General features: G+C 36.5%; 1 protein-coding gene across 1 annotated transcript; it reads left to right on the top strand.

The window, feature by feature from the left end:
- Positions 1-27,910, top strand: LOC150096416 (uncharacterized). The gene is made up of 3 exons (XM_090409058.1): positions 1-1,490; positions 1,565-1,672; positions 27,802-27,910. Exons 1-3 carry the CDS (start codon positions 1-3, stop codon positions 27,908-27,910), a joined length of 1,707 nt encoding a protein of 568 aa, XP_090265184.1.

The following is a 27,910-nucleotide window of genomic DNA, read 5'->3' as shown; positions in this document are numbered from 1 at the left end:
ATGAAGAACCCTGCTTGTCCTCTCTGTGAAAAGAACTTTTCTTGCTCAGGAAATCTTACGAAGCACATAAAAATTCACACTAATGAGAAAACTTTCGAATGTACTATCTGTGCGAAGAAATTTTCTAATTCAAGAAATCTAAAAACTCACTTAAAATTTCATATCAATGAAAAACCATTGGAGTGTAGAGTATGCGGTAAGAAATTTAACATCGCATCCAATCTCAAGGTGCACTTGAGAATTCATTCTAATGAGAAACCATACAATTGTACAATTTATAAAAAGAAATTTTCGCAACAAGGAAGTCTAAAATTACATTCAAGAATTCACACTAATGAGAAACCTTTCGACTGTACAATCTGTCATAAGAAATTTTCTAATTCAAGTTCTCTAAAAATACACTTAAGATGCCATACTAATGAAAAACCCTTCATGTGCACTATCTGTGAGAAAAAATTTTCACGATCTCAATCTCTTAAAGTACACATAAGAATTCACACTAATGAAAAACCTCTCGAATGTATTATGTGCGGTAAGAAATTTGGAACAGAATCAAATCTTAAGGCACACTTAAGAATTCATTCTAATGAAAGGCCATATAATTGTACAATTTGTCAAAAGAAATTTTCGCAAATAGGAAATCTTAAAACTCATTTAAGAGTTCATACTAATGAAAAACCCTTTGCGTGTCCTATCTGTGACATGAAATTTTCTCATTCAGGAAATCTTAAAAAGCACACAAGAACTCATACTGATGAGAAACCCTATGCGTGTCCAGTCTGTGATAGGAAATTTTCTATGTCCGGAAATCTTAAAACACATTTAAGAATTCATTCTAATGAAAAGCCATATAATTGTATAATTTGTCAAAAGAAATTTTCACAAATAGGACATCTTAAAACACATTTAAGAATTCATACTAATGAAAAACCTTTTACGTGTTCAGTCTGTGACATGAAATTTTCTCATTCAGGAAGTCTTAAAACGCACATAAGAATTCATACTAATGAGAAAACCTATGCGTGTCCAGTCTGTGGAAGGAAATTTTCTCTGTCAGGAAATCTTAAAATACATTTAAGAATTCATTCTAATGAAAAGCCATATAATTGTACAATTTGTCAAAAGAAATTTTCACAAATAGGACATCTTAAAACACATTTAAGAATTCATACTAATGAAAAACCCTATGTGTGTCCTATCTGTGACATGAAATTTTCTCATTCAGAAAGTCTTAAAAAGCACACAAGAACTCATACTAATGAAAAACCTTTTGCGTGTTCAGTCTGTGACATGAAATTTTCTCAGTCAGGAAGTCTTAAAACACATTTAAGAATTCATTCTAATGAAAAGCCATATAATTGTACAATTTGTCAAAAGAAATTTTCACAAATAGGACATCTTAAAAGACATTTAAGAATTCATACTAATGAAAAACCCTTCGCGTGTCCAGTCTGTGACATGAAATTTTCTCATTCAGAAAGTCTTAAAAAGCACACAAGAACTCATACTAATGAGAAACCTTTTGCGTGACGGAAAGAAATTTTCTTCGTTAGAAAATCTTAAGCCACATAAGAATTCACACCAATGAGAAACCTTTCATGTGTCCAATCTGTGAGAAGAAATTTTCTCTTTCACACTTCCTTAAAATGCACATAAGAATTCATACAAATGGGTAATTCTACGAATGTACTAGCTGAAGAAAGAAATTTTATAATTCAGTAGATGTAAAAACAGATTTAATAACTGATACTAGTGTAAAAAATTCGATCTACTATTTAGGACAAGAAATATTCTTTTAACAAGTTAACTAAAAGAACACATGAATTTATACTAATGGTGGGGGGGGGGGTGGGGGGGGGGGGGGGTGGGGGGGGGGGGGGGTGGGGGGGGGGGGGGGTGGGGGGGGGGGGGGGTGGGGGGGGGGGGGGGTGGGGGGGGGGGGGGGTGGGGGGGGGGGGGGGTGGGGGGGGGGGGGGGTGGGGGGGGGGGGGGGTGGGGGGGGGGGGGGGTGGGGGGGGGGGGGGGTGGGGGGGGGGGGGGGTGGGGGGGGGGGGGGGTGGGGGGGGGGGGGGGTGGGGGGGGGGGGGGGTGGGGGGGGGGGGGGGTGGGGGGGGGGGGGGGTGGGGGGGGGGGGGGGTGGGGGGGGGGGGGGGTGGGGGGGGGGGGGGGTGGGGGGGGGGGGGGGTGGGGGGGGGGGGGGGTGGGGGGGGGGGGGGGTGGGGGGGGGGGGGGGTGGGGGGGGGGGGGGGTGGGGGGGGGGGGGGGTGGGGGGGGGGGGGGGTGGGGGGGGGGGGGGGTGGGGGGGGGGGGGGGTGGGGGGGGGGGGGGGTGGGGGGGAGCCCACTGAGCATTGACGATCGCTGGATATCTTTAAGCAGATGATCGTGTCATGCACAAATTTGCCTCTTCATAAAAGTAAAGAGACAAGATAGGATGTGAATTATATTTGGAGCGCAAATCTTCAGGAGAATGACATAGTCATTGAGTCATTTTTTGCCATTTTTGTTTTGCAGAAAAGCAAATTTTCTTAAAGAAAATATTTAGTTTGAGTGTTCTTCGGTAACTCAACGTCAGCAGAGACATTACGTGAGAATTTCGATTCTCATAAAATTTCTAAGATATCAAAAAATGAAAGTCAGTTATTAGCAAACAACACTTTATAAAATGTTAATTTCTCCTAAGTGGAACCTGCTACTCAAGTTCTCTTTGTGATTGCAAAAATTTACTCGTTTTGTTGTGTACAAGTACAGTTGACAAAAAGAACTGTTATTTCTCTAAAGGTTGTTATGTGTTTGGATATTACACTCAGAACTAAATGAATGTAAAAGTGAATTTTCGTTTGCTTGAGATTCTGTTTTTACAACGAAATGGAAAGCTACAGAATACTAGCTACTTTTGGTAGGTTTTTTACAGTGAGCCCCACTCACATAAAAATGCAAAAAATTACACAAACTTTATTCCGTTGTGTGCTTCATCAACATGTGCGAGTAAAGACAGAATTGCACTAATTTTTGATAATTCATTTTCTTCTTTCTTATTTAAATAATTAGAAAATATCCTGGTATCTTATCTCAATGAATAAGGATTTTTCTAATTTCTTACGTGATTACCCAATCATTAGGAAAATACAGTAGAAATATTACTCAAATAACGAAGTTCTGATTTACGGTCATGAAATTCGACACCTCTTTATGTGATGGCCCCCATAAATTAAGCAGGCGTTTGTCCCTTTGAACAAGCATCGCTAACCGATATTACTTTTCTTAATTGACCTTCTTTGGGAATTCTCATGAAAGTTGTAGTTTCAATTTGTGCAATGAAGTCGTGATCATACGGAATACAAGATGTCTCTTATGTGCTAACCTGATATCGGTTGAAATAAATGTTGTCAGCTGAAAACTTACTTTTTTATTGTCATGAATTACTTCAAGGTTTCATAATAATTTAATGTAAATTAAAAACGCAATCTTTTTAAAATCAATTTTAGAAAATTTAAATGTATGCAAATTTATGAAATTAGTTTATTACTCTCTTTCGCCTAAGGCTGGTTATCTTACCAAATAAAAAAATTCTATAAACTCAGACGAAGTAACCATAGGAATGTGCGAAGCATAACAACAAAGGAATTAGAATCGGTAAAACAACTAAAAATTAATAATCCATAAACCAGCCTCTGAAGTACCGTGTTACACCTGATATCTTAAGAATGTAGAATTCTCAGCTATCATGGTGTAACATGAAGAATAAATGAAATAAATTAAAACCCCTGCATAAAAGATAAAAGTTGAATTAATTAAAAGAAAAAGAAATATTCTTGCATCCAATAAAATGTATAAAACATAAAGGTTTTTGTTAAACTAGCTAGCAAAAGAAAGAATATATTAATATTGTGATATGAATTAAATGAGAAAAGTTAAATAAATAAGACAGAAAAGGATTAATCATAAAAGATGGTATGTGAGAGGCTAGAGATTAAGTTATTAAGTAAGTTCATAGAAAAATTTTGGAAAGGGGATTAAATTAGAGGCTAGCAAAAGAAAAACAACAGACTATCGCTCAGGGCCGATTCCCGGATTGAGACATCGTTACGAGCTCGCCGATCAAAGGACGTTTGGCAGAAAAACGCCACCCTAATTGGTCGGTGAAGTAAAAACAAGTAGGGGCAGAGAAAAGAAGTCAATAAAGGTGCCGTTAGGAGAGCAGGTATAAAAGGGCTGGAAACCCCCCCAGGGCTTTTTGGTTTTTGTTTGGTTCTGTTCCCGAGGAGTTCTCTACTAGTTCCGCGGCATAGGATTTCACGGTGTTTTCCTGAGTGGCGAGATATGGGTTATATCTCCACGTCACAACACGGAAACGAAAGTGAGCGGGATTTCGATTCTGGATTCCCTATGAAAGAAGCGAAGAATGCCATAGAGTCAAAGAAAAAGAAACATATTCTTTGTGTTTCGACTCCAACGATAACTACGAAAAACGGATAGCTGTAAAGAAATCGATGTCCACTTCGCGAGTTGCACAGCCGATATATAGATGACTCAAAGTTGTCCGAAGTTACGAAAAGTTAAGACCACGTAAGCCTAGTTCATTTCCAAAAGGAACGTAGAAGAAACAGATTGTCGGAGACGTTATACCAAGCTAGTTCAATCAGAAAAAGGTAAAGGCCCATATGAAAAACTCAAGAAAGAAAGGTACTGTAAAATATATCTAATGTTAACTAAAATTTGTCTGTGATAAGTATCATAATTCTAATACGGAACTGTTGAAGTGACCAAGGAAAATTTATACTAGGACTTTAGTATCTGATAAAATATATGAAAAGTAAGCTGGCTAGTGTTAATGATATGTGAATAATTAAGTGTCCTGAGAATTTTGCATTATCTATTATATTGTATAAGAATGTTTAAATGACATAGTTATGTGTTAGTGTAGTAAGTGGTTTAGTTAATCTACTTAAGTTTGAATAGTTAAATAGTGTGAATTAATCTTATTTGTCCATGTCAAATGAATTCGTGTGTTGAATGGTTATGGCGGCATGATCGTAATACCCATTATAGGATCATAGCCTATTTAATTGTAATAAGCTAATGTTAGTTTGTAAGTATTTAGTTTAGCATTGAATTGTAGCATGTTAAGGAATTTAATAAACATTTTGTCCTATGATAAAACAGTTGCCTGAAATTGCTGTCCAATGCACCACTTGAAAAATACGAACCTAATCACGCGGGAAATTAATGTTAAGAAACGAGATAAAGTGTCACGACTGCAACATAGTTACACTTTCAGACATATTTGAGTTCTTTCTCCTTGTTTTTGTATATAATATCTCAAACTAAATATCCCAAAAGGTGCAGTATAAATACAAATATTAGGGATACTAAGGGGAGAAATAACTTAGATATTAGTATAAGTTTAGATGATATAGATAATAGTAAACACAGATAAGCAGGAATTGTTAGATAGAATAAAAATCGTAAAATGGGACACAACAACCGGGAAAGAAAAAAAAAAATAAAATAGTAAAAAAAACATTAAAAATCTGGAACATAGATTTAGGAAATGCAATAAATGAAAAAAGAAATGGCATACAAACCAATCCTCAAAAAGACACAAAACAAAACATTATATACCAAAACATACCAAAACAAAAGGCATATAGAAAAAGCTTACCAAGATTCTTGGGACATATTTGTTAATGAACTAGAAGACATACATTGAAGACAAGACTTAGACTACAAAATATGAAGGAAATTAAGCAATGAAGAAAGAGATATAGCGCAAATCAACATAAAACAAGAGAAACAAATTTAATGATCCAAATTTTACTGATAGAGAAACAATAAATTTGCAGCTCTTTCGAAACATGCTGGAATACGATAGTGATCCTGTTCTTTACATCACAGATTCTTAAAATTGAGAACTGTTGCAAGAAATTTTAGGTTCCATCAGAATGGTTGAAAGATTAACCATTCTGATGGAATAATTTAAGTGCAATAATTTCTTGTTTCACGTAAATCTTGTCTGATCGACAAGATTTAAGTTCAACAAGAAATTATTCAAAAGAAAGACGAGAATTTAATTGCACTGCACCAACAATTAGGTTGACCTAAGACACACACACACGTCATTATTAACACCAACTTAAACAGGCAGTGAATCACTATTACTGTGTGATGCAAATCACAATCTACTTTCATCATTCGCTAACCAGTTTCCTTTGTTAATAATTTGAACGATCAGACAGCACTGACTTCATCACCTGTCTGATCGTTCAATATTTCGCTTCAGAAGCATTGATGCAATTGTAACATTTTCAATAGAATAATTTGAACTCAGGAAAATAATTTTAAAACCAATAGCTTTATTTGATTAACATGATTATTGTCATCTGTCTGATACTATCTGCTTGCTTAATAACGCGAAGTGATCTGTCTGTTCTGGATAATCACTTATCGCGTTCTGCTCTATCACAGGATCCAGATAGCGGTAGCCGCAACACTCAAAGACAACTCTACATAAATATGCTGTACTGCTTTCTGCTATTGAGAGAGAGAAGAATACGATAGTGATCCTGTTGAAGCAGACGGTGTATTTCTTCAATAGTTTATTAAAGCAATGTCCCTCCCTCCCTCCCATGATATATCACATTTCATTTCCACCGGGGTGCCTTCGTTGCACTCATCGAAACACCATAAGTAGCGCCCGACTACCAAAATGAGTGTGTTGTAAACCAAATTGGTGGCAATGAAACCCTTAACGCCCTCACATAAATTAGGTTTACAGTCAAACTCAAGGGCGCTCATCTCATTGGCAGAAATCAAATTCAATGTGTTTGCTGCTCTCCACAGATGAAGACAATCCCGACCTCTGAGTCTCTCCCCATACTAAGGAGAAATTCAAAGGTCATGAATAAGTGCTTGCATGAGTGGCGATGCAACAAACTATTCCACATATCGTCATCATTCCTTCAATGGGCGAACGAACCATGAGCATAACTGGCCTAGTCCATGCGAAATGCATTAATTTGTGGCAAACTAATGGATTTCTATTGACATACCCCTCTTCCTCACCTCGCCACGATATGCAATGTTTCCAAAATTTCTCAATTTCTGCATTGTAAAGGGGCCTTTCCTAAATTTCTTTGATGTCTAATATCGTGAACGTTTTCTATGCAAATTACTGAAATCAATCGAAATATCTGTATTTATGTGAAGCAAAGAATGCTGTACTGTGGTACGTAACAATTAGATTAACTGGCTAATATCAACCAGTGTTTAATCTAATTGTTACGTACCAATTAATTACTGAAATCAATCGAAAGATCTCTATTTATGTGAAGCAAAGAATGCTGTACTGTTGTACGTAACAATTAGATTAAACATTGGTTAATGTTTAATCTAATTGTTACGTACAACAGTACAATTAACTGATTAGCCAGTTAATCTAATTGTTACGTACCACAGTACAGCATTCTTTGCTTCACATAAATACAGATATTTCGATTGATTTCAGTAATTAATTGGTACGTAACAATTAGATTAAACACTGGTTGATATTAGCCAGTTAATCTAATTGTTACGTACCACAGTACAGCATTCTTTGCTTCACATAAATACAGATATTTCGATTGATTTCAGTAATTTGCATAGAAAACGTTCACGATATTAGACATCAAAGAAATTTAGGAAAGGCCCCTTTACAATGCAGAAATTGAGAAATTTTGGAAACATTGCATATCGTGGCGAGGTGAGGAAGAGGGGTATGTCAATAGAAATCCATTAGTTTGCCACAAATTAATGCATTTCGCATGGACTAGGCCAGTTATGCTCATGGTTCGTTCGCCCATTGAAGGAATGATGACGATATGTGGAATAGTTTGTTGCATCGCCACTCATGCAAGCATTTATTCATGACCTTTGAATTTCTCCTTAGTATGGGGAGAGACTCAGAGGTCGGGATTGTCTTCATCTGTGGAGAGCAGCAAACACATTGAATTTGATTTCTGCCAATGAGATGAGCGCCCTTGAGTTTGACTGTAAACCTAATTTATGTGAGGGCGTTAAGGGTTTCATTGCCACCAATTTGGTTTACAACACACTCATTTTGGTAGTCGGGCGCTACTTATGGTGTTTCGATGAGTGCAACGAAGGCACCCCGGTGGAAATGAAATGTGATATATCATGGGAGGGAGGGAGGGACATTGCTTTAATAAACTATTGAAGAAATACACCGTCTGCTTCAACAGGATCACTATCGTATTCTTCTCTCTCTCAATAGCAGAAAGCAGTACAGCATATTTATGTAGAGTTGTCTTTGAGTGTTGCGGCTACCGCTATCTGGATCCTGTGATAGAGCAGAACGCGATAAGTGATTATCCAGAACAGACAGATCACTTCGCGTTATTAAGCAAGCAGATAGTATCAGACAGATGACAATAATCATATTAATCAAATAAAGCTGTTGGTTTTAAAATTATTTTCCTGTGTTCAAATTATTCTATTGAAAATGTTGCAATTGCATCAATGCTTCTGAAGCGAAATATTGAACGATCAGACAGGTGACGAAGTCAGTGCTGTCTGATCGTTCAAATTATTAACAAATGAAACTGGTTAGCGAATGATGAAAGCAGATTGTGATTTGCATCACACAGTAATAGTGATTCACTGCCTGTTTAAGTTGGTATTAATAATGACGTTTGTGTGTGTCTTAGGTCAACCTTATTGTTGGTGGAGTGCAATTAAATTCTCGTCTTTCTTTTCAATAATTTCTTGTTGAACTTAAATCTTGTCGATCAGACAAGATTTACGTGAAACAAGAAATTATTGCACTTAAATTATTCCATCAGAATGGTTAAAAGATTAACCATTCTGATGGAACCTAATATTTCATGCAACAGTTCTCAATTTTAAGAATCTGTGATGTAAATATTCTCCACCATGTTTCGAAAGAGCTGCAAATTTATTGTTTCTCTATCAGTAAAATTTGGATCATTAAATTTGTTTCTCTTGTTTTATGTTGATTTGCGCTATATCTCTTTCTTCATTGCTTAATTTCCTTCATGTTTTGTAGTCTAAGTCTTGTCTTCAATGTATGTCTTCTAGTTCATTAACAAATATGTCCCAAGAATCTTGGTAAGCTTTTTCTATATGCCTTTTGTTTTGGTATGTTTTGGTATATAATGTTTCCTTTTGTGTCTTTTTGAGGATTGATTTGTATGCCATTTCTTTTTTCATTTATTGCATTTCCTAAATCTATGTTCCAGATTTTTAATTTTTTTTTTTACTATTTTATTTTATTTTTCTTTCCCGGTTGTGTCCCATTTTACGATTTTTATTCTATCTAACAATTCCTGCTTATCTATGTTTACTATTATCTATATCATCTAAACTTATACTAATATCTAAGTTATTTCTCCCCTTAGTACCCCTATTTCAGGATTGATTTTTTTTCCGCATATGTGAAATTGGTTTCAATTTTTGGGAAGAGACAATAAATCATTTTAGAGGCAAGAAAAGTCAAATAACTTAGGACAGTAAATGAAATTCTAAGCAACACAATAGACGTAAAGACAGGGGGAGGGGACACAAAGGTCACTCAGCAACAGTTAATCCACTAATGCTATAGAATAGCCGTAACGAGATTAACGGCGGAGGAAGGTAAAAGGTAGAATGCCGACGAAGTTTTGATCCATGAAAAAAGCTAGGGAGTGTTGAATATTTCATCCACACCGGCCGGTTGGGTGGTTAAATATTCGTCTCAAAATATTTTACCAAGTAGCTGGCTATTGTACGTAACAATGAAGTTCTAACAACTATGCAAATATCTCTTGACTTGTTATGTATTGTTGAAAAATATGCCAAATTCATTTACTACAGTTGGATCCTGCGATAGCAAAATCGTGTAAGCGGTAAAATATTCACCACTGGGGAAACAAGTATATCTCTCATCCTACGACCTCTTCCCCTCCATCTTCTGTCGCCCACACTCCACTGCTCTCCCCTCCCCTCCTTCACCCATACCTCCTCACACATGGCCGGCTATTACCCGTGGGCATTGAAGCCGTGAAACGCTCTTCCTTCCTCCGTCCACCCCTTCCTCCGAACGAACACATCATCAGGCCCACCTTATACCCTCAAGTAGGTCATTAAAACGGTACAAAGTAACCCAGCATCTTCTTATTTCACTTAAAGAACCCAACAAATCGAGTTTTACAAGCCATCCATTATCTGCAAAACAGAGAGGGTCCAGCTGACAAAACCAAAATGTTACACAAAAGTTACTTTTTTCTAAAAAGACTACGAAGAATGCTGTGAAGCAAATATTCACACTCCAAACCTATATGAAACTTAGCCTAAAATTTTACAAAAAAAAAATATTAAACATTAGTGATCCTGGTATTAATATTTCATTATGAGCTCAAATAGACTATTTGGTAGATGGCCTCTTCTTATCCGAAACAGTCGATCACATGCTTGTTATTTTCTTTCTACGGAAGATTCGTGAATAATTCACGATTCTTCTAAATCAGGGCTGTCCAAAGCACTGTCCGCGGGCCGGATGTGGCCGGCGGTGCGATTTTGTGCGGCCCGCCTGTGGATTTTGATTTTCACGAGCGAAAAAAAAATAAAATAATCTGAATGAAATGCGTATTAGATATTTTAATTCTATCAATAATCGATAATCTCGATGTTGGTAATTTCATTTGGTGTTTTTATGTCACTATCTACCCACGTGTTTTTCAAATATGAGATATGTCAAAGAAGCGTTCTTACACAGTTCTGTTCCAACGTCCATACTCCGGGCGCTCACGTTCCGCTTGAGCGTGCGATTAGTGTTGTTCGTTTCGTTCAGCTATCGTGGTTGTGTCGCTGCTGCTCACGAAATTTCTAGACACGTACTGTGATGCGGCCCTCGGATAAATCTTTTTTTTTTTGTAATGCGGCCCTCAGATTACCTAAAGTTGGATAGCCCTGATCTAAATAACAAATAGTACCTATTCGTGTTATCTCTCCAGTTAAGGGAATAAACTCCCATCTTGTATCCTGTTGTGGTCACCTCTGTTTTCCTTCAACTCATACATGTAGATCTGTATGTGTTCTTTGGACAGGTCTGACTATTTAAGGAGGGGGAATCTTCTGTCTACCTAAGAGACCGGCTAGCTCACCATTTACCTCAAAATGCGTGATGAATGTTTCTCACATTTGGGTTCGAATCCCGTCTTTGATATATGAGCCATGTAACCTCGCCTCTGACGAGGTTACATGGCTCAAAGGGCTGTCTGTACCTACTGAGCCATATAACAACTGTGTCCTGCTAGCTGTAACTGTGGCTGCAAGAAGGGAACTGACTCAGCTTGAAAGTGGCATTGTAATAGACTCTTAATGCCTATCTGTTCGACAAATTGGGGCATCCCAAGTCAAGAATCACTAATAGCATACTGAGATGGAAGCACAGAGAGTCAACTGCAAGTGCTCCCCGCAGTGGATAACCCACCGCACTTACCGAACATGACAGTAGGTTGGTACGTAGGATAACACAATCCAACACAGTTTTTGCTGACTTTTATATGAGACTTGTTTTTTACTAATTTGGGTGCGCTGATTTCAAATATCAAACCCATTTTTCTCTATCACGTCAGGTTTTTCCTCTATGGCATTTTCTTTTTGCTAATTTGTAAGTTTTGGATAGTTTTAAGGAGGCAGTACTATTTAGAGGATTACAAAAATCGATTTTTTAATATTATTTTCTGAAAGTATGTACTTTTAAAAATCTGTTCCTAACTTTTTATCAAGAAATTCGAAAAAGTCCCGAAGATATAGCCTATTATTCAAAGCTGTGCGCAGATCAGAATCGGAGCGCTCACCGCTCTCGCTTGTTAGTAAACGAATAAATGCGTAAGAACCTGAAACGGCACGTACTGGCGCTTTGAATGCGAGAGATGCCGATAATTAGATACATAACTACTTAACAATAGTCATTAAAAATTACAAGAATATTTATAAAAAAATAACAATTTTACTTACACATGAGTTTCAGGGAATAAATTTTTGTTTGTAGCAATTTCTGCTGTGTTCTGTTTTGGCAATCCCTTTGAATACTCCAACAGTAGTCGGCCATCATGTGAGAATCCCATCTTCCTTGGTACCGGTCTTCCATAGTTTTTAAATCTTGATGAAATCTTTCCCCTTGTTCATCGCTTACAGCACCTAAATTCTCTGGAAATCTATCAAGATGACTGTATAGGAAATGAAGCTTTATGCTCATGTTGCAACCTAGGCGCTGGAAATTTTCAAGCATTGTTTCCACTAGATCTTTGTAATTGCACACTTTTTTGTTTCCAAGAAAATTATTCGCAACCATCGTAAATGAAGTCCAGGCCTCTTTCTCAATTTCGTTCATAGAGTTGATGAAATTTGGGTCTCTCATTAAAGTTCTAATTTGCGGTCCATCAAATACACCGGCTTTAATTTTTTCATAACTAAGTCGTGGAAATTTTTCACATATGTATTGGAAACAGTCACCTTGTAAATCTAAAGCTTTAACATACTGCTTCATAAGACCTAGTTTGATGTGTAGAGGTGGAAAAATGATTTTTTCTCTGTCGATTAAATGTTGATTTATAACATTCTGTTCTCCAACATTTAAGGATATTCTAAGATGCCAATGTTTCTGAATCCGGTGTTGGTTTCTAGTTCGACTATCCCAGAAGCATAGAAAACACGGAAACTTTGTATATCCTCTTTGAAAGCCAAGTAAAACGTTCACCATTTTAAGATCCACACAGATGATCCAGTTATGGTCTGTATATTTTAATAACTTCAGAACCTTTTTTAATGTCCTCATATGTTTCCTTTAAGTGGACTGAATAGCCAATAGGAATTGAGCCATATACATTCCCACTGTGTAGTAAGGCACACTTGAGACTTCTGCTTGAACTGTCGATAAATAAACGCCACTCATTTGGATGATATTGTACAACACTCATTTCAGTTAGTAAACCTGACATTGTTACAGTAAACAAACCCACACTCGTGTTTAAAATGTGGTACAAGATTACTTTCCCTGCTACGATAAAAAGTTATCTATGTATCTTGCTCCAGTAAGTTTTTTCATTTAATCTTGAAGCTAACAATTCCGATGATTCCTTTTATAGGCCCAAATCTCTTACTAAGTCATTCAATTCCGCTTGAGTAAAACGTTGCGGTCCAGAATTAGAAATTAAATTTTCATTGTCTAAATCAACATCCGGGTCTTGCTCCTCAATAACATCTGGCATATCCCGATCATGCTCGTTCTCAATTGAAGGAAGTCCTTTATAAACTGGCACGGCTATTTCATTGGAATGAGCAACTGGCCGAATTGCTGGGTCGAGATTTGGATACTCAATTTTTTTCTTATTCTTCTTATTATAACCAGAAGTCTGAACTAAACAAAAATAGCAATCATCTACGTGATTTTTCGGTTCACGCCAAATCATTGGAATGCCAAAACTAATTTTTGGCGTTTTCCCTTGCTCCACTGTCGTAAATTTTCTACACATGACTTACACACTTTATTTGGAGCCCATGACTTGTCCTGATCTGCAAATTTTACGTCAAAGTATGCAAAGTACACTTTCGTAACGAAATCAGTGATATTTGTCCTTTGACTGGGAACAATAAAGCTGCCACAAATGTAGCAGAAAGAATCTACACTATTGACACATTTTCGAGTAGTAGACATGGTGTATTTTCTTCACTACGGACTAACATGCAATTAACAAGACAAAAAAAACCAGAGACTTTATTGAAACGTTATAAGCGCTCATCATACTTTCACGATCGATTAACGATTGACTGATTTCGATCGTTCTTTGCCCGCTATGACGCACATAGCATTCATTTGTTTTAGGCAGTTGTCATCGCCTACTTTTCATTACCTAAATGTATTAGGTCGGTTATCGGCCCCTCTCGCATTTAAAGCGCCAGTACGTACCGTGGCAGGTTCTTACGCATTTATTCGCTTACTAACAAGCGAGAGCGGTGAGCGCTCCGATTCTGATCTGCGCACCGCTTTGAATAATAGGCTATATCTTCGGGAATTTTTTGAATGTCTTGATAAAAAGTTAGGATCTGATTTTTAAAAGTACATCTTTTCAGAAAATAATATTAAAAAATCGATGTCTTTGATCTTCTAAATAGTACTGCCTTCTTAAATATATCAAAAACTTACAAATTAGCAAAAAGAAAATGCCATAGAGGAAAAACCTGACGTGATAGAGAAACATGGGTTTGATATTTGAAATCAGCGCACACCCAAATTAGTAAAAATCAAGTATCAGATCATAATCAGCAGAAAAAAAAAATTTTTTTGTTGGCCAGTGTAATATGTAAAAAGCACCATTCGTCGGCCGACATATTGAAAGCGGAGTTCAGATCGTTGAATTGAACACGAATCTGCAGAAAAATATTCAGATTTACAACATGGATTGCTATGGTAGAACAGCAATATGCAAGTTCCACATGACCAACTTGCAACGTCGTCTTCAGTGGTGCAAAGAGCGTGTACAATGGGTAGACGAAGTTTGGAAAGCTGTTAGGGAGCGACGAATCGCGCTACATCCCTCTACAGGGTGTAGCGTGATGTGTTAGGTGGCAGTGTGATGGTATTGGTCCTGTTTTTCCTGGATTGAATTAGGATATCTAAGGCGCCCTGAACATTGAATATTGAAAGGGGTATCTGAACATTCTGGACAATGCAATGCTTCCTACTTGGTGGCGTTTCTACTGAACTGACCATTGTCTCTTTCAGCAAAACAATGCACTGTGCGATAAGAAAGCTGCTGGAACTGTGTGATTTGCGGACATTAATGACACCACACTTGACTGGTCTCGAGAGCCCTGATCTCAACCCTATTGAACATTTGTGAGATGAACTGGAGAGTCGAGTGAGGTCAAGGGACTTCAGCCTCACACAGTTCCGGACCTCATTACATGTTTACAAGAAGAATGATAGAAAAATTCTCATTAATCGCCATCGTATACGTTTGTGGAAAGCATTTCCCATCGATTGCTGCAGTGATGGAAGAGAAAGGGTGTCGATCTGGCATGCTTGTGGCATTCATCTTAAGGTGGGCGATGTGGGTGTTTGTTCCTCACACTATGGTGTCCGTTGACTACTTTCAAAGCAAACGTGTCAAAACCGAATGGATTTTTAGATTATTACATTGTTTTTTTTTTTTTTTTTACTTTCATGAAAAGAATTTGCATATTTATTTAAAACTATATACACAATTACGGCTGAAGTAAAATTAAACATTACCTTAAAGACAAATTTTTTTAAATTAATATAATACGGAAACGTCGCGAAAATTAATTTTGCCCATGCATCCTCGGTATAAAATAGAAATGGAAGAGCATGCATGCATGACCGAAAAATAAATTCAATAAATTCGCACTTAATTCTAATCGAAGGAAATATTAATAAAAGTAAACTAAAAATGAAACATAATGAGCATTATACTTTCCATAAGGGCGATCAACTTATACCTTTGCACCTGATCAGATTCGAATTATTAATAATGTTTAGTTTCGTTATAAAACTTTACCATAAGAAATCCACTCTCTTGTGGGACTCGAGATTTTTTCACAAGGACTCTGTACTTTTTTCAAAGAGATTGCATGCTGCACTGTAATGCCAAGGTTTTCTGATTCGCAATGGCGATGACATTTTTTATATTTTTGGAGACAAACAGCAGCAGACACCTGGAAAGTGCAATAAAATAAGTAATTAATTCTGTTTGTCCGTAATAGCATTCCACCATTAGTTTAAAAGTGCAATACTCAACCTCACGCCAGATGGCGTCAAACTCACTGGCACGTGAAACTCTGTTTCTATTATTGCAATCACAGATCTCAACACTAACTGGATTCAAGTCATCCGATATCATCAGCAGAACGCCCCCTCCTTTCCTATCCTGTCTCGATACCAATTAGTGTGTCTGATTCTGATAGAGGCTTCACTAATGCCTGCAATCTGAGGTCCAACGAAGGCAACAAACTCTACCTTTTGTTCTTAATACTCCTGGTATTTGTGTCTAGATATAACAGGTTATTTGCAGCCTATCTTGTATACGCTCCTCTACACTCTATGACGTAGTCATCTTTTCATCATAATCATTTTCTTGAGTAAGTATATTCGTCTTATTAATATACTTGAGTCACTTATTCTCACTAACCCACAGATTCTCATATTATTCCTCCCATGTGATAATTTTCCCCGAGCAGTGGCGGCTCGTGGCTTGAAATCGTGGAGCAACTTTCGAATTGTACATACACAGTACGTACAGTGTATACGTGTTTGCATAAATTATCAAAATTATGATAAAAATTAAATATGAAGAAATATTGTTTATTATCGATAAAATTATACAGTTTAGTATAATTCAAAATTACTTAAAAATAAAATCCATTCCTTTAATTGTAATTAAAGGAATGGATTTTATTTGCAATTTTGGACATTACAATTATATCCTTTAATTGTAATGTCCAAATATTTAAAGAGACGGAGTAAACACGATAAGCACTACGAACACACTACTACTGGCGCAAACTGCATATAAACAACAGTGGAACTGCGCGACCGACAGTGCCGCATTACGCTAATAGCTCGCATCTCACTATGACGTGCATATGCTTGCGCGCGTAGCAATATGACACTGTGCCGCTAAACACAGTGCCGCTAGCGCCCTCCTAAGTGCTACAAGATGAATTTTACTTATTTTTTATACAAAATAAGAGAATTGTATAGGATTGGTGATGATAAAATTAAATATTACAAGCAAATATAAATAAATTAATAAATATATTTATACTGTCATCACTCGACTTATGTCCTTTTGAAGATACGTCTGCGATCCCATAAGGAAGTGTTTCTCGAAGTGTGGTACGCGGACCCTTGGGGATCCGCGAAAGGTCTTCAGGGGGTTCGTGGCAATTTTCGGCTATGCATCATTAACGCATGGAATAAAATTTAAGTTTGAGATCGTAAAACGTTCCTATTGTATCACTGAATAAAGTACAGAGACATCGGCAGGCTGTGTGATATGTTTCTCAACAAACAGTGCAATTAGAGACAACTGGGATAAAAACGGAACTACTGAATCGCATGACCCCTCCCACATAAAATGCTGTATAGTAGACAATCAAAACCATATGGTGCACCGGCAACATATGGTTTTGTTTGAGTGAACGTGTTAAAACTAAGAAATATATAGTGAATGTGTTTCAGATATTATATAAGGAATTCGGTTGAAGAGAATTAGCATTTCAACTGAACTGTCGGCTTGCTTTTGTCAATTAGTAGCGCGATCTTTTGTTAATACCGCACCAATCATATGAAAGTCTTCATAGCTGCTTTATTTCTACTGGCCTACCATTGCTGTCTGTTTCGAGTTCTGCTTTCACTAGCCATTTGTTGAAGGAGTGTTCGTTAAATACGGTAATTTTTTTTTAGCTTTCAAATTCTTAAGTATGGATCGCTGGTTAAAGACTGGATTTTTAAAATGCACAAAAGAGAGGAACATAGTAGACACAAGTAGCTGTCAGCAACAAGAAAATGTTGATATTGTATCTGGATCAAGTGAAATTGATAAGTGTGTGGCGTCTGACATCTCTAAAGAACCAACTAGGAAGAAGATGAGAAAACTTCGTAAGTACGATATAAATTACTTGAAATGTGGATTTTCATGGACGGGAAATGAAGAGGAACCTATTCCATTATGTGTAATTTGCGGTGAAACTTTAAAAAATGAAAGCATGAAACCATGTAATTTAAATCGCCATTTTGAATCGAAACATAATGAATGCAAGGACAAACCTGTCGAATTTTTTCAAAATAAACTAAAAAATTTAAAAGAATCTCAAAAAGTGATGTCGATCGTGTCAGGAGGTGAAAACATGAAGGCTTTAGAAGCTTCATATCGTGTGTCGCTATTAATTGCAAAAAGTGGTGCAGCGGAAACAATTGGTGAAACTTTGGTCAAGCCTGCAGCAAAAATAATAGCGGAAATTATAATCGGAGATAATGCAAAATGATCTTTTGATAGGATTTGTCTTTCAAATAGTACCGTTCTTGGAAGAATCACTGAAATGGCTGAAAATATAAAACAAACATTGTTATCCGATATACGTAAGAGTCATTGTTATGCGTTGCGGGTAGATGAATCCACCGACATTACAAATTTTGCAAATCTTCTAGTGTTCGTTAGGTACGAAAAAAATCAAAAAATTCATGACGACCTTTTATATTGCCAACCCTTGCCAGAACATACAACAGGAGAAGAAATATTCAACAGCATAAATACCTTTATGCATCAAAACAAGCTTCATTGGAAAAGTTGTGTTGGAATAAGCACGGACGGAGCGAATTCCATGGTCGGATCTAAAAAAGGGCTTGTTTCAAGCATTCAAATTTCGGCCTTGCATACACAGGGAGGCTTTGGCTACACATATGATGTCTACAGACCTAAGAAAAGTTCTTGATGAAGCTGTAAAAATCATAAATTATATTAAAGGCCGTCCGCTAAACGCCAGACTTTTCTCTCAACTTTGCAAAGAAATGGGAAGCAACTATACACAACTTCTTTTCCATACCGATGTTCGTTGGCTTTCTCGTGGAAAAGTTCTTACTCGTTTATTTGAACTTCGGAATGAACTACAAGTTTTTCTTGATGAAAAGTTTGAATTGAAAAAGTATTTACATAATTGGAAATGGCTCAGTCAATTAGCATACCTGGCAGATATATTTACTGTATTAATTAGTCTTAATTTATCTTTACAAGGCAAGGAAATTTCTATATTTCATGTCCAAGATAAAGTGAACGCCACGTTGGCAAAAATGAAGTTAAGGCAAAAGCGGGTTGCAATGGATTTAAATTTGTTCATTTAAAATTGCTCGCAAGTTTAAATGAACAAATTGATGATGATGTGAAAATTAATTGGATTGGACATTAATATTGAGTGGATAAGATACCCTTTCAATAAAAACAAATTTATGCCAAAGGGTCTATCGTCAATAGAAGAAGAAGAACTTGTAGAACTAGCTTCGGATGGTTTCCTAAAAAATAAATACAGCGATATCATCAGTTTGGCTACAAATACAGAATCAATTTCCTGAATTAACAGATAAAGCTCTAAGGTTCAATTCTCTATTTCCAAGTTCATATCTGCGCGAAGTTGGATTTTCGGCCCTTGTAGATATTAAGACGAAGAAGAGGAATCGCATTATAGATGTCGAACCGCATCTGAGATTGGAATTAACAACTATAGAGCCTAATTTTGCTGAAATTTTATCTCACCATAAGCAATTTCACTCCTCTCATTGATGATAAATTATTTCAAGTAAGTAAAACTTTATAGTATCTTTATAAAATTTGTTCTATTAAAAATAAATCATATTTCTTGTTTACATGAACATATAAATCCAAATAAAATAGATATTTAATTTTTTAATATTTTAAATTCATTTATTAATTTTAATTAATTTATTCGTTTTAATTAATTGATTTATGTTTAATTAGTTTTCAATTAATTTATTTATTTTTGAATTAATTAATTATGGGTACTTGGTAATAATGAAAATTTAAGAAGGGGTCAGCGGATATCTGAAGTTTGAGAAACACTGCCATAAGGGAATAAATAACATTTTCGGCTATACTTACAGCGCTTTCAGCGGCAACCTCTCTCGGCAGTAAGCATGTGTCTTCAACAGTTCCTCTGTTGATTTTGTGTTTGAAAAATGGGTTATTGTGTATTAATTGTTAACTATTTCGCGATGTTTTGTGCAACATGGCCCCTACGCGCACAATCAAAAAAACCTAGTGAAGAATCACAGAAAAAGAGGCAAGCAATTGATCTTGAAACGAAGTTGCAAGCTAAAAAGCAACATGAAGCTGGTAAGCCCGTCAATATGATCGCACATGACTTCGGATGGTCTTATTCTACAGTGACGACCATTTTGAAAAATAAGGATAAAATCGTAGTAGCTGTGAAAGGATCTGCTTCCCTTAAATCGACGACAAGGTCCTATCGGTGATATAGAAAATCTACTTGCATCGTGGATAGAGGACCTGAACCAAAAGTGCCCCTTATCACTATGATCATAACCGCTAAGGCACTAAGTTTCTTCATCATGTTGAGGAAGAATTTAGGACCCGATTACGACTACAAATTCAACGCTTCTTCCGGTTGGTTCATGAGATTCAAGCAGCGTTTTGTGCTGCATAATGTGAAAATGTATGGGAATCTGCAAGTGCTGAGAAGGCTGCCAAAGAGTTTGTGGAAAAATTGGATAAAATTATTACGGAGGAAAATTATTTGCCCTAGCAAATATTTAATATATATGAGACGTCCTTCTTTCGGAAAAAATGCCTGAGCAGACATTCATCCACAAAAAAAGCTAAACTCAATACCTAGCTTCAAAACTCTTAATGCCTGTATTACGATTCTGTTAGGGAGTAATGTGGCTGGATATAAACTGAAACCATTTGAGAAATGGCACAGTGAGAATCCACGAGTCTTCAAAAACATTAGGAAGCATAATCCCAGTTCATTATCGGAGCAATGAGATGTCGCGGATGACTCAAAAATTGTTCGAGGATACCTTAATCAACTGTTGTGCGAGTGAAATAAAAAGTTATTGTGTGAAAGAAAATGTAGAATTGAAAATTTTATTAGTTCTAGATACTGCTCCAGGTCATCCGTCTTATACTTCTTAGAGCGGTGATCTTCACCAAGTTCAAGGTCAAGGTTCACTACTTCATTAATCCAACCGATGGAATCAGGGAGCTCTTGCTGTGTTTAAGGCTTATTATCTACAGACAACTTTTTCACAAGCCATATCTGCTACTGAAGGAAATGACCAGGCTCTCATGCAATTCGGGAAAACTTTCAATATTTATCATGCGATTAAAAATATTGCTGTGGCTTGGGACAAAGTGACCTCTCAATGTATGAGTGGCATATGGAAAAAGACATTAAAAAGGTTTGTGCATGATTTTGTAAGTTTGTAATAATGGGACTAGCAAACAATCTGAATCTCGAAGTGATTGATGACGACATAATTCAACTCATAGAAAGTTCCCTGGAAGAGTTGACTAACGAAGAATTGGTCGAACTGGAGGAACAAGTGTTGCAGAAGAGGAAAAACGAGAAAATGAAGAGGTAATTAAATAATTCACAGTAAAGGGTCTTGCAGAAATGTTCTTTGCAATTCTTTATCTGTGCCGCGCCAAGTAACGGATTGGTACAAAGGACGCGAATGATTAGGCACAATCCAGTTATGTAACTTTGATCCTTAGCGATGTTCTCAAAATGGCTGAAGACATGCACCCCAATGTTGAATACTACTTAATAATAGAAAAGAAAGTACATGATGCGGTTGCCTTGCTAGGAAGAAATTTATGATGGAAAGAAGAATTAGGATTAAACAGAGCACATTGGACATTTTCATTAAAAAAAAAAAATTTACACCAGAGGAGTCACAGCCTGAACGATCACACAGGGAATGTAATGAAGATGTGATTGTAGAGGAAGATTTGGTAATTATTCTCCTGTTTTATAGTGGCAATAACACAGATTACAGTTTTATAATAAGGTTTAAAAATTAAAATGACAGTATACTAATTACGGTTAAGTCCCTAACCCCTATAACTCTGTTGATTTAATGTATCGACTTACGTCCTGCTGAATGGAACGGACCCCGGACGTAAGTCGAGAGATGACTGTGTATCGAGACAAATTGGGGGGTACTGAAGTTCCACAGTGTCTATGCGCGAGCCGCCCTTGTCCCTGAGTCTCCGTATAAGGTTTCATACCAATAAAAATTTCTTCTAGACTCCTGTTACTAAACGAATTCATGTACAGGCCATGCCTCTAATATAAATCAATTACTCTCATAAATCACTGGGCACATCCATAATCAGTAACAATTCCTTCTCCCCAGACTGCGCATCAAATCTTTTGCACCATTCTTCTTAAATCTGTATATCCTGGTAATCTACTAATTCTTATTCTTACTGTTCATTCTCGATTCTTCCGTTAATCCTTCATATCTATTTTCGTACTGGATTTATCACAATTTAAATCTTTTGTTTTTACAAGATACGTTCAATATGCTATGAAAGTTACATTACTGAAGATAAACTTTTGAAATATTAATTCATAGTTTACAAATTTACAAAATATACAAAACAGTTGCTTACATTTAACTTATATAACATTCAGTATGATATATCTAAGATTAAATTCTGCTGCATGCACTGCAGGAAACTAAATGTTTTTTTTCTCTCTCATATGCCATCTATTCTACTTACTTCAAAACTTTAGATTTGTTGCTGGGACTCAAATCCATATAATTGCCTCGGTATATGGAATTAATAAATACCATCTAATGTGATTCTTTAATCATGTAATGAGATCAGTAATAGATAATGATATATTAAATTAAAATATAACTAGTTTAAGTATTTAGCATCTTGAAGACCACAGTAATCATCGCTTACATGCTAACATCAGTTAACGAACAAAAAACAGATTGGAATATAATTTAGACATTAAAACGAAAAGTGTGTCCGCTAAACAGATGCGCACTATCGAATTCGAACTTTCTTTATCTTCCCATTTTCATTATAAAGACTACGATCTATATTCTCAACTCTTTAGGTACATTTTACTACTTCTGTCGCTTTGCTTAATGGAACCATTCCCAGTAATAATCACCTCTCCAATAACTCAGTTTGCAACGAAGTATCATAATCGCTTTCCGGTGAACCCTCTCATGAGATATAACAAATATCATGACAATGTCCACCCACACGTCATGATTCGTTTCGGATCAACAATTTTCATTCACATTGGTCTCTGTTTCCGTCTAGAAATGGCGTTTACATCCATAGACCACCAAAAAGAAAGATGTTGTAGGTTCGATTCCCTTCTATAGTCCGTTTGATTCTTGATTTTCCTTGTTTAGTGGTCTTATTTATAGGAGTTGTTGATGTAGAACGTCTGATGCACAAACAACTGTTTGCAAATCAGGATTTGCAGATTACGCAGAGTGAACTGCTTAAAAACGCCATACATTTAAATAAAATTTCAAAAATCTGCTTGTTAGCTTATAAATCAGGTGAATGCCTTCGGGTGATAGGAAAGCCAATCGAAATTCGGAAATGACAATCAACCTTTCGAGAGAGACAGATAGAATAATAATCTCATACAATAATATACATTCTTCTTTAATCTGTTTCTACCAAATGCATTCTTATTCTTTATGGATTCTTCCAAACAATAAAAGATGGCAATATTGAATTTCTAAGGCCTTGAGTTTCCAGCTGCTGCTGCTGCTGCTAAATACCATGCCTCTCTCTCTCTCTCTCTCTCTCTCTCTCTCTCTCTCTCTCTCTCTCTCTCTCTCTATTACATAGCAAATGAGTGCGGTGTTCTACATGTGACCCTCTGCAATTATATCGCATTAGATAGGAATGCAAGTATGTCGGTGATATATTCGATAACGTTTAGACCAGAAGAATGAAACCAATCATTTTACTAGGAGACAGAAATCACACAGTACTTTAAAATGGCAGATAACACGAAGACTAGAATAGCTGCTGCTCGACTGGAAAAGCAATCAATATTTCAGAATGGGGCTTGCCTATATGATAAAAATTGCATCATATGATTGAAGGACAGAACCGTTAAAACTGATCATTAGTGTTTGAAGGTGGGTAGACTTATCTGTCATTCTAGAAGGCATGTGAACACCTATCGTATAATTTTTGCTGACATTAATCTTGGATTAATGTCAGCAAAAATTCTGGATCAGTGCATTTGAAAAAGTGAAGTCAACTCGAGTTGGGAACATTAAAATATTCAACGAAGATGATTTCATTGCGATTAGAACAGTTAGAATGCAGAAAATCAACAGTTCACAGATGGGAATGAAAAAAGAGCAAAATAGTTGGCGGGAATAGAAAACTAATAGAGAAAATGCAACATACAAAATGAGTGAACTAAAGCCGTTTTTTATACTTCTGTATAGTACTTAATCCAGAAACGCCTGCAATAAGTAGGATGGCGTTCTCTTAACGATCGATGAAATTCATCTTACATCTAAAACCTACATCTTTAATTAAATACATGTAAAATTTTAAAAAGTGCAACTAACTATACTTCGTTGCGTGCTTCATCAACTGCATGCGTGAGTGTATTCAGAACTATACCTCTTTACACTATACACAATCTTTTGTGACGAAAAAATAAAAGAAAACTTTTCCGTTGTTATGAAGAGCACATCCGCCAATAGCGTATGGCCTTGGTCAATGTGAGTTAGCCGATCTTATACGGAGGTAGCAAGGTTTTTCCTCAGGAAACTCGGATTTTTCATCCCGCATACAGACAAATCGGCCCTTCAGAACACACGCAATTTACAAACAAAAAAACTAGCTGTGGTGGTGGTGGTTGTGGGCCTTACATGCAGTTGATGTAGTTGATTGGTAGTAGAGGTTCGGTGTAGTGGTGGAGATGGAGATTGTACAGTAGGTGTCCTCCCGCGATGAGTCTTCAGACTGCTTGGAGGTGTCACGAATAATAATAATAATAATATTATTATTATTATTATTATTATTACATATCGTGCGAAGCACACAATCACGAAAACTATGGATGATCTACAGGCTGGAAGAAACATAGACATCAAAACTGCACTGCACAGAAAGAATCATTATTTTCTGACAAGTAATTTCTCATATGACTGAAGGCAATCTGCGATTACTTTAGAGAGACATAAACGGCCATTCTCTTCGTGATGCATACCAGATTTAATTAAATACATCTAACATTATAAATGCATGAAAAAGCATGGCAAGCATTTAAAAATACTTAAATGATTCAATATCCGAATCTGTCTCGAGAGATCGAAGAATAAATAGAGACAGAGTCAGATGGATATGTAATCATATCAAACAAGAGATTCGTAAGAAAAGGATGACGTGGAAGGAATACGATGTGCATAAGGATGATGTCCGTTGTGAAAATTATAAGCAGCAGGCTAGAAGAGTCAAAACTAGGAAAGCTAAGTCTATGAAAAGAAATTGGCTCAACAAGATAAGACAACCAAAAAGAATTTTATTGTTGTTGTAAATAAAAGAAAGAATGAATGTAAAAGAATAACTGCTGAATACAGATGGTGTGAGGGTGACAGATGCAGTAAAGATTGTGAGACTAGTGCCCGTTTTGCTAAATGCTATCAATCTGGTGTATACAACACTGAGTTCCCTGCTATCTCTTCTGAAGAAACTGAGGTGTATGAAGAGGAGATATTTTAGCAGTTGCACAAACTGAATAAGAATTCAGGAATAGGGATTGATGGGATCAGGACCGGCGCATAGTATTTTTCTTGTGTATGCGATTAATGTTTGGCTCCTTTACAAAAAATGTTTTTTAAATAAATTGTGAATAAAATGAACAGGAAATGAAAAACAAATGAAACTAGCCTTAGTTCTCTCAGGAAGAATCAACGAAAATAGATAAGAGAATTTTACAAGAATGTTTCGCATTGGACTGGAGAGTTCGCCGATTATTTTGTGTCGCTGACGCCACCCTAAGCCCGCTAATATAACAGGCTCGAATGTGAAGAAGAATGAGTTATCAGTATTAAGCCGACTTTTAGGGCCGGACCACATGCATCCGATCTGATCAAAATTAGGATACAGCCCTTACACGGAACTCAACAATTAATCATAAGTTGATTTATGATACATCAAAAAATAAAGAAGAACTATTGTAGGTATATTTTCGTATATTTCAATAAAAAATTACAGTGATATAATCGGGTCCAGGATAATACAATTTCAAAATTTATTTGTTCGTTTCCGGGAAGACCTGCAGGGGTCCGAACGAAAGACGACCTACATTCATAATTATATGTACCATTCGTTGTTCGTTTAAAGTCTTATGTCATATTTTTTGACATCTTTTAGGAGCTGTCTCAGAACTGAGAAGATTCCGCAGGAGTGGAAAGAATAAATGGTAATCCCAATCCACAAGGGTGGTGCGAAGACCGACGTATTCAACTATCGACCAATCAGTATCTCAGGAATGGTGTGGTAAAGATTTTCGAAAAGTTGGTCAGGGATCACATTCAGAAATGGATTGATCAGATTTTAAACTTCGGGAAGGGTCATACAGGATTTTAGTTGATGGAATTTTTTATTTTACGGAGGGTGAGGAAAGGGCAAGAGGGACATCCTTGAAAGCTGAGAATGAATGCCGCTAAGAAGAGGGTGTGATCTCGATTTTTCTCTCGTAGGGAGATGCGTGATTGGAATGGATTGCCATTGGCAATTGTGTGTGCAAGCAGTGTGAATGAACTGAAAAACAAGTGGGATAACTGGTGCGTCGTGGAGTAGGTGGCACCTGCCTCGATGAGTCGCTCACTCCATGGAGGTCTCTCTTTAATAATAATAATAATTATAACAATATCCACTAGACAAGAAGTTGTTGAGAAAATAAAGAAGTCACAAATTCGAATGATTTCTCTACAATCGATGATACTAAGAACTAAAGCATCTATTGAAACACAAGCATTCCACCTATGCTCAGCTAATTATCCACTTCCCCTACATCCATAGGTAAATACCTGATGTACGGTACACATCCGATGTTTCGTTACACAACGGTTTACTGCAATAATAATATACAGATGCGTTAATACATCTTACACGGTTAGTTCAAACACTACTCTAAGATGATTACTTCCTTGTTGACCTCTTGAGTCTAAATTAACTAAAATATGGACATCCACAACTTTCTTTCATATAATACTCATTAAGAATCTTCAGATTCCGATCTGATGAGTTATTTAAACCTGCTTTGTTCATTACCTCTTATAAATTTCATTATTGTCGTCTACTAGACTTGCTAGATGAAGACTTGCTAGATCAAGAATCTTCGTATTCTTCACAATCAACCTTTAGTTCTAATATAGTTTTCCAGATGAATTTTTTCCTTTTCATTTGTCATTCACGTAATTGGCGAGAGCTTAGTTGTCTTCAGAATTCCCATAAATAAAACACGCATTGTTTATCCACACTGCGAAAAACATTACGAACACCAAAAATGTTAAAATATTTTTAATCTTTTAATGATTGATTTTTACATATACATTTTAATCTGAGTGCAATATTTGTGCAATATTTTATTGCACAAATATTGCACTATAGCTCGTTCTCTAGCAACGAGCTATTCGATCGATAAATCAAAAAAAAAAAAAAAAAAACAGCTTCTTTAATTACAAGACAATGATGAGAATGTTTTTCCTCTCCCAGCAGTTCTTCTTCAATAATGACACAGTTCGCTTTAGTTTAACAGTAGGTGAGTTCCGTATAGTTTAAAAATGCATATGAGAAGAAACGATGAATCCAAAGTATACTATGTAGAAAATTTCTTTTCGAATCTCAGATTTCTAGAATCCCACAAATAGTTTTAGTTAAAAATCCAATATTTCAAGTGTTTGATTTTGATCGCATGTATTGCTGGTTTCTTTGATCAAACAGCCCAATTTCTCAGTTTTTACTGGACCTATCCAACCGTAATGGACATATGGATATTCAGAAGACGGTGTTCAATCTCCATGTCTGACGATCTACAACATCAACACATAAGTGCGATTTTGTTTACTGATTTACCACTGTGCTTGCCGAAGTTTTGACAACAATTAGCAAAGAGTCACATGACATAATTCAGTTTAAATTATAACTTCCTTTTTTTTACGCAGATCAACTTTATCTGTTTTATCAATCAATTTTAGCTGTTCAACTGAAGATCATTTAAACAGTATTGAATTAGAAGAGATTTCTACTCCAAACTGGGTCTTACGTTCGTAA

This window comes from Typopeltis vanoorti, chromosome 19 (assembly GCF_054136105.1).
Source record: "Typopeltis vanoorti isolate ZY-2024b chromosome 19, IOZ_Tvanoo_1.0, whole genome shotgun sequence".
In the NCBI taxonomy this organism is placed as follows: Eukaryota; Metazoa; Arthropoda; class Arachnida; order Uropygi; family Thelyphonidae; genus Typopeltis; species Typopeltis vanoorti.
Note: the sequence above shows the minus strand (reverse complement) of the source record. Positions and strands in the feature narration are given on the sequence as shown.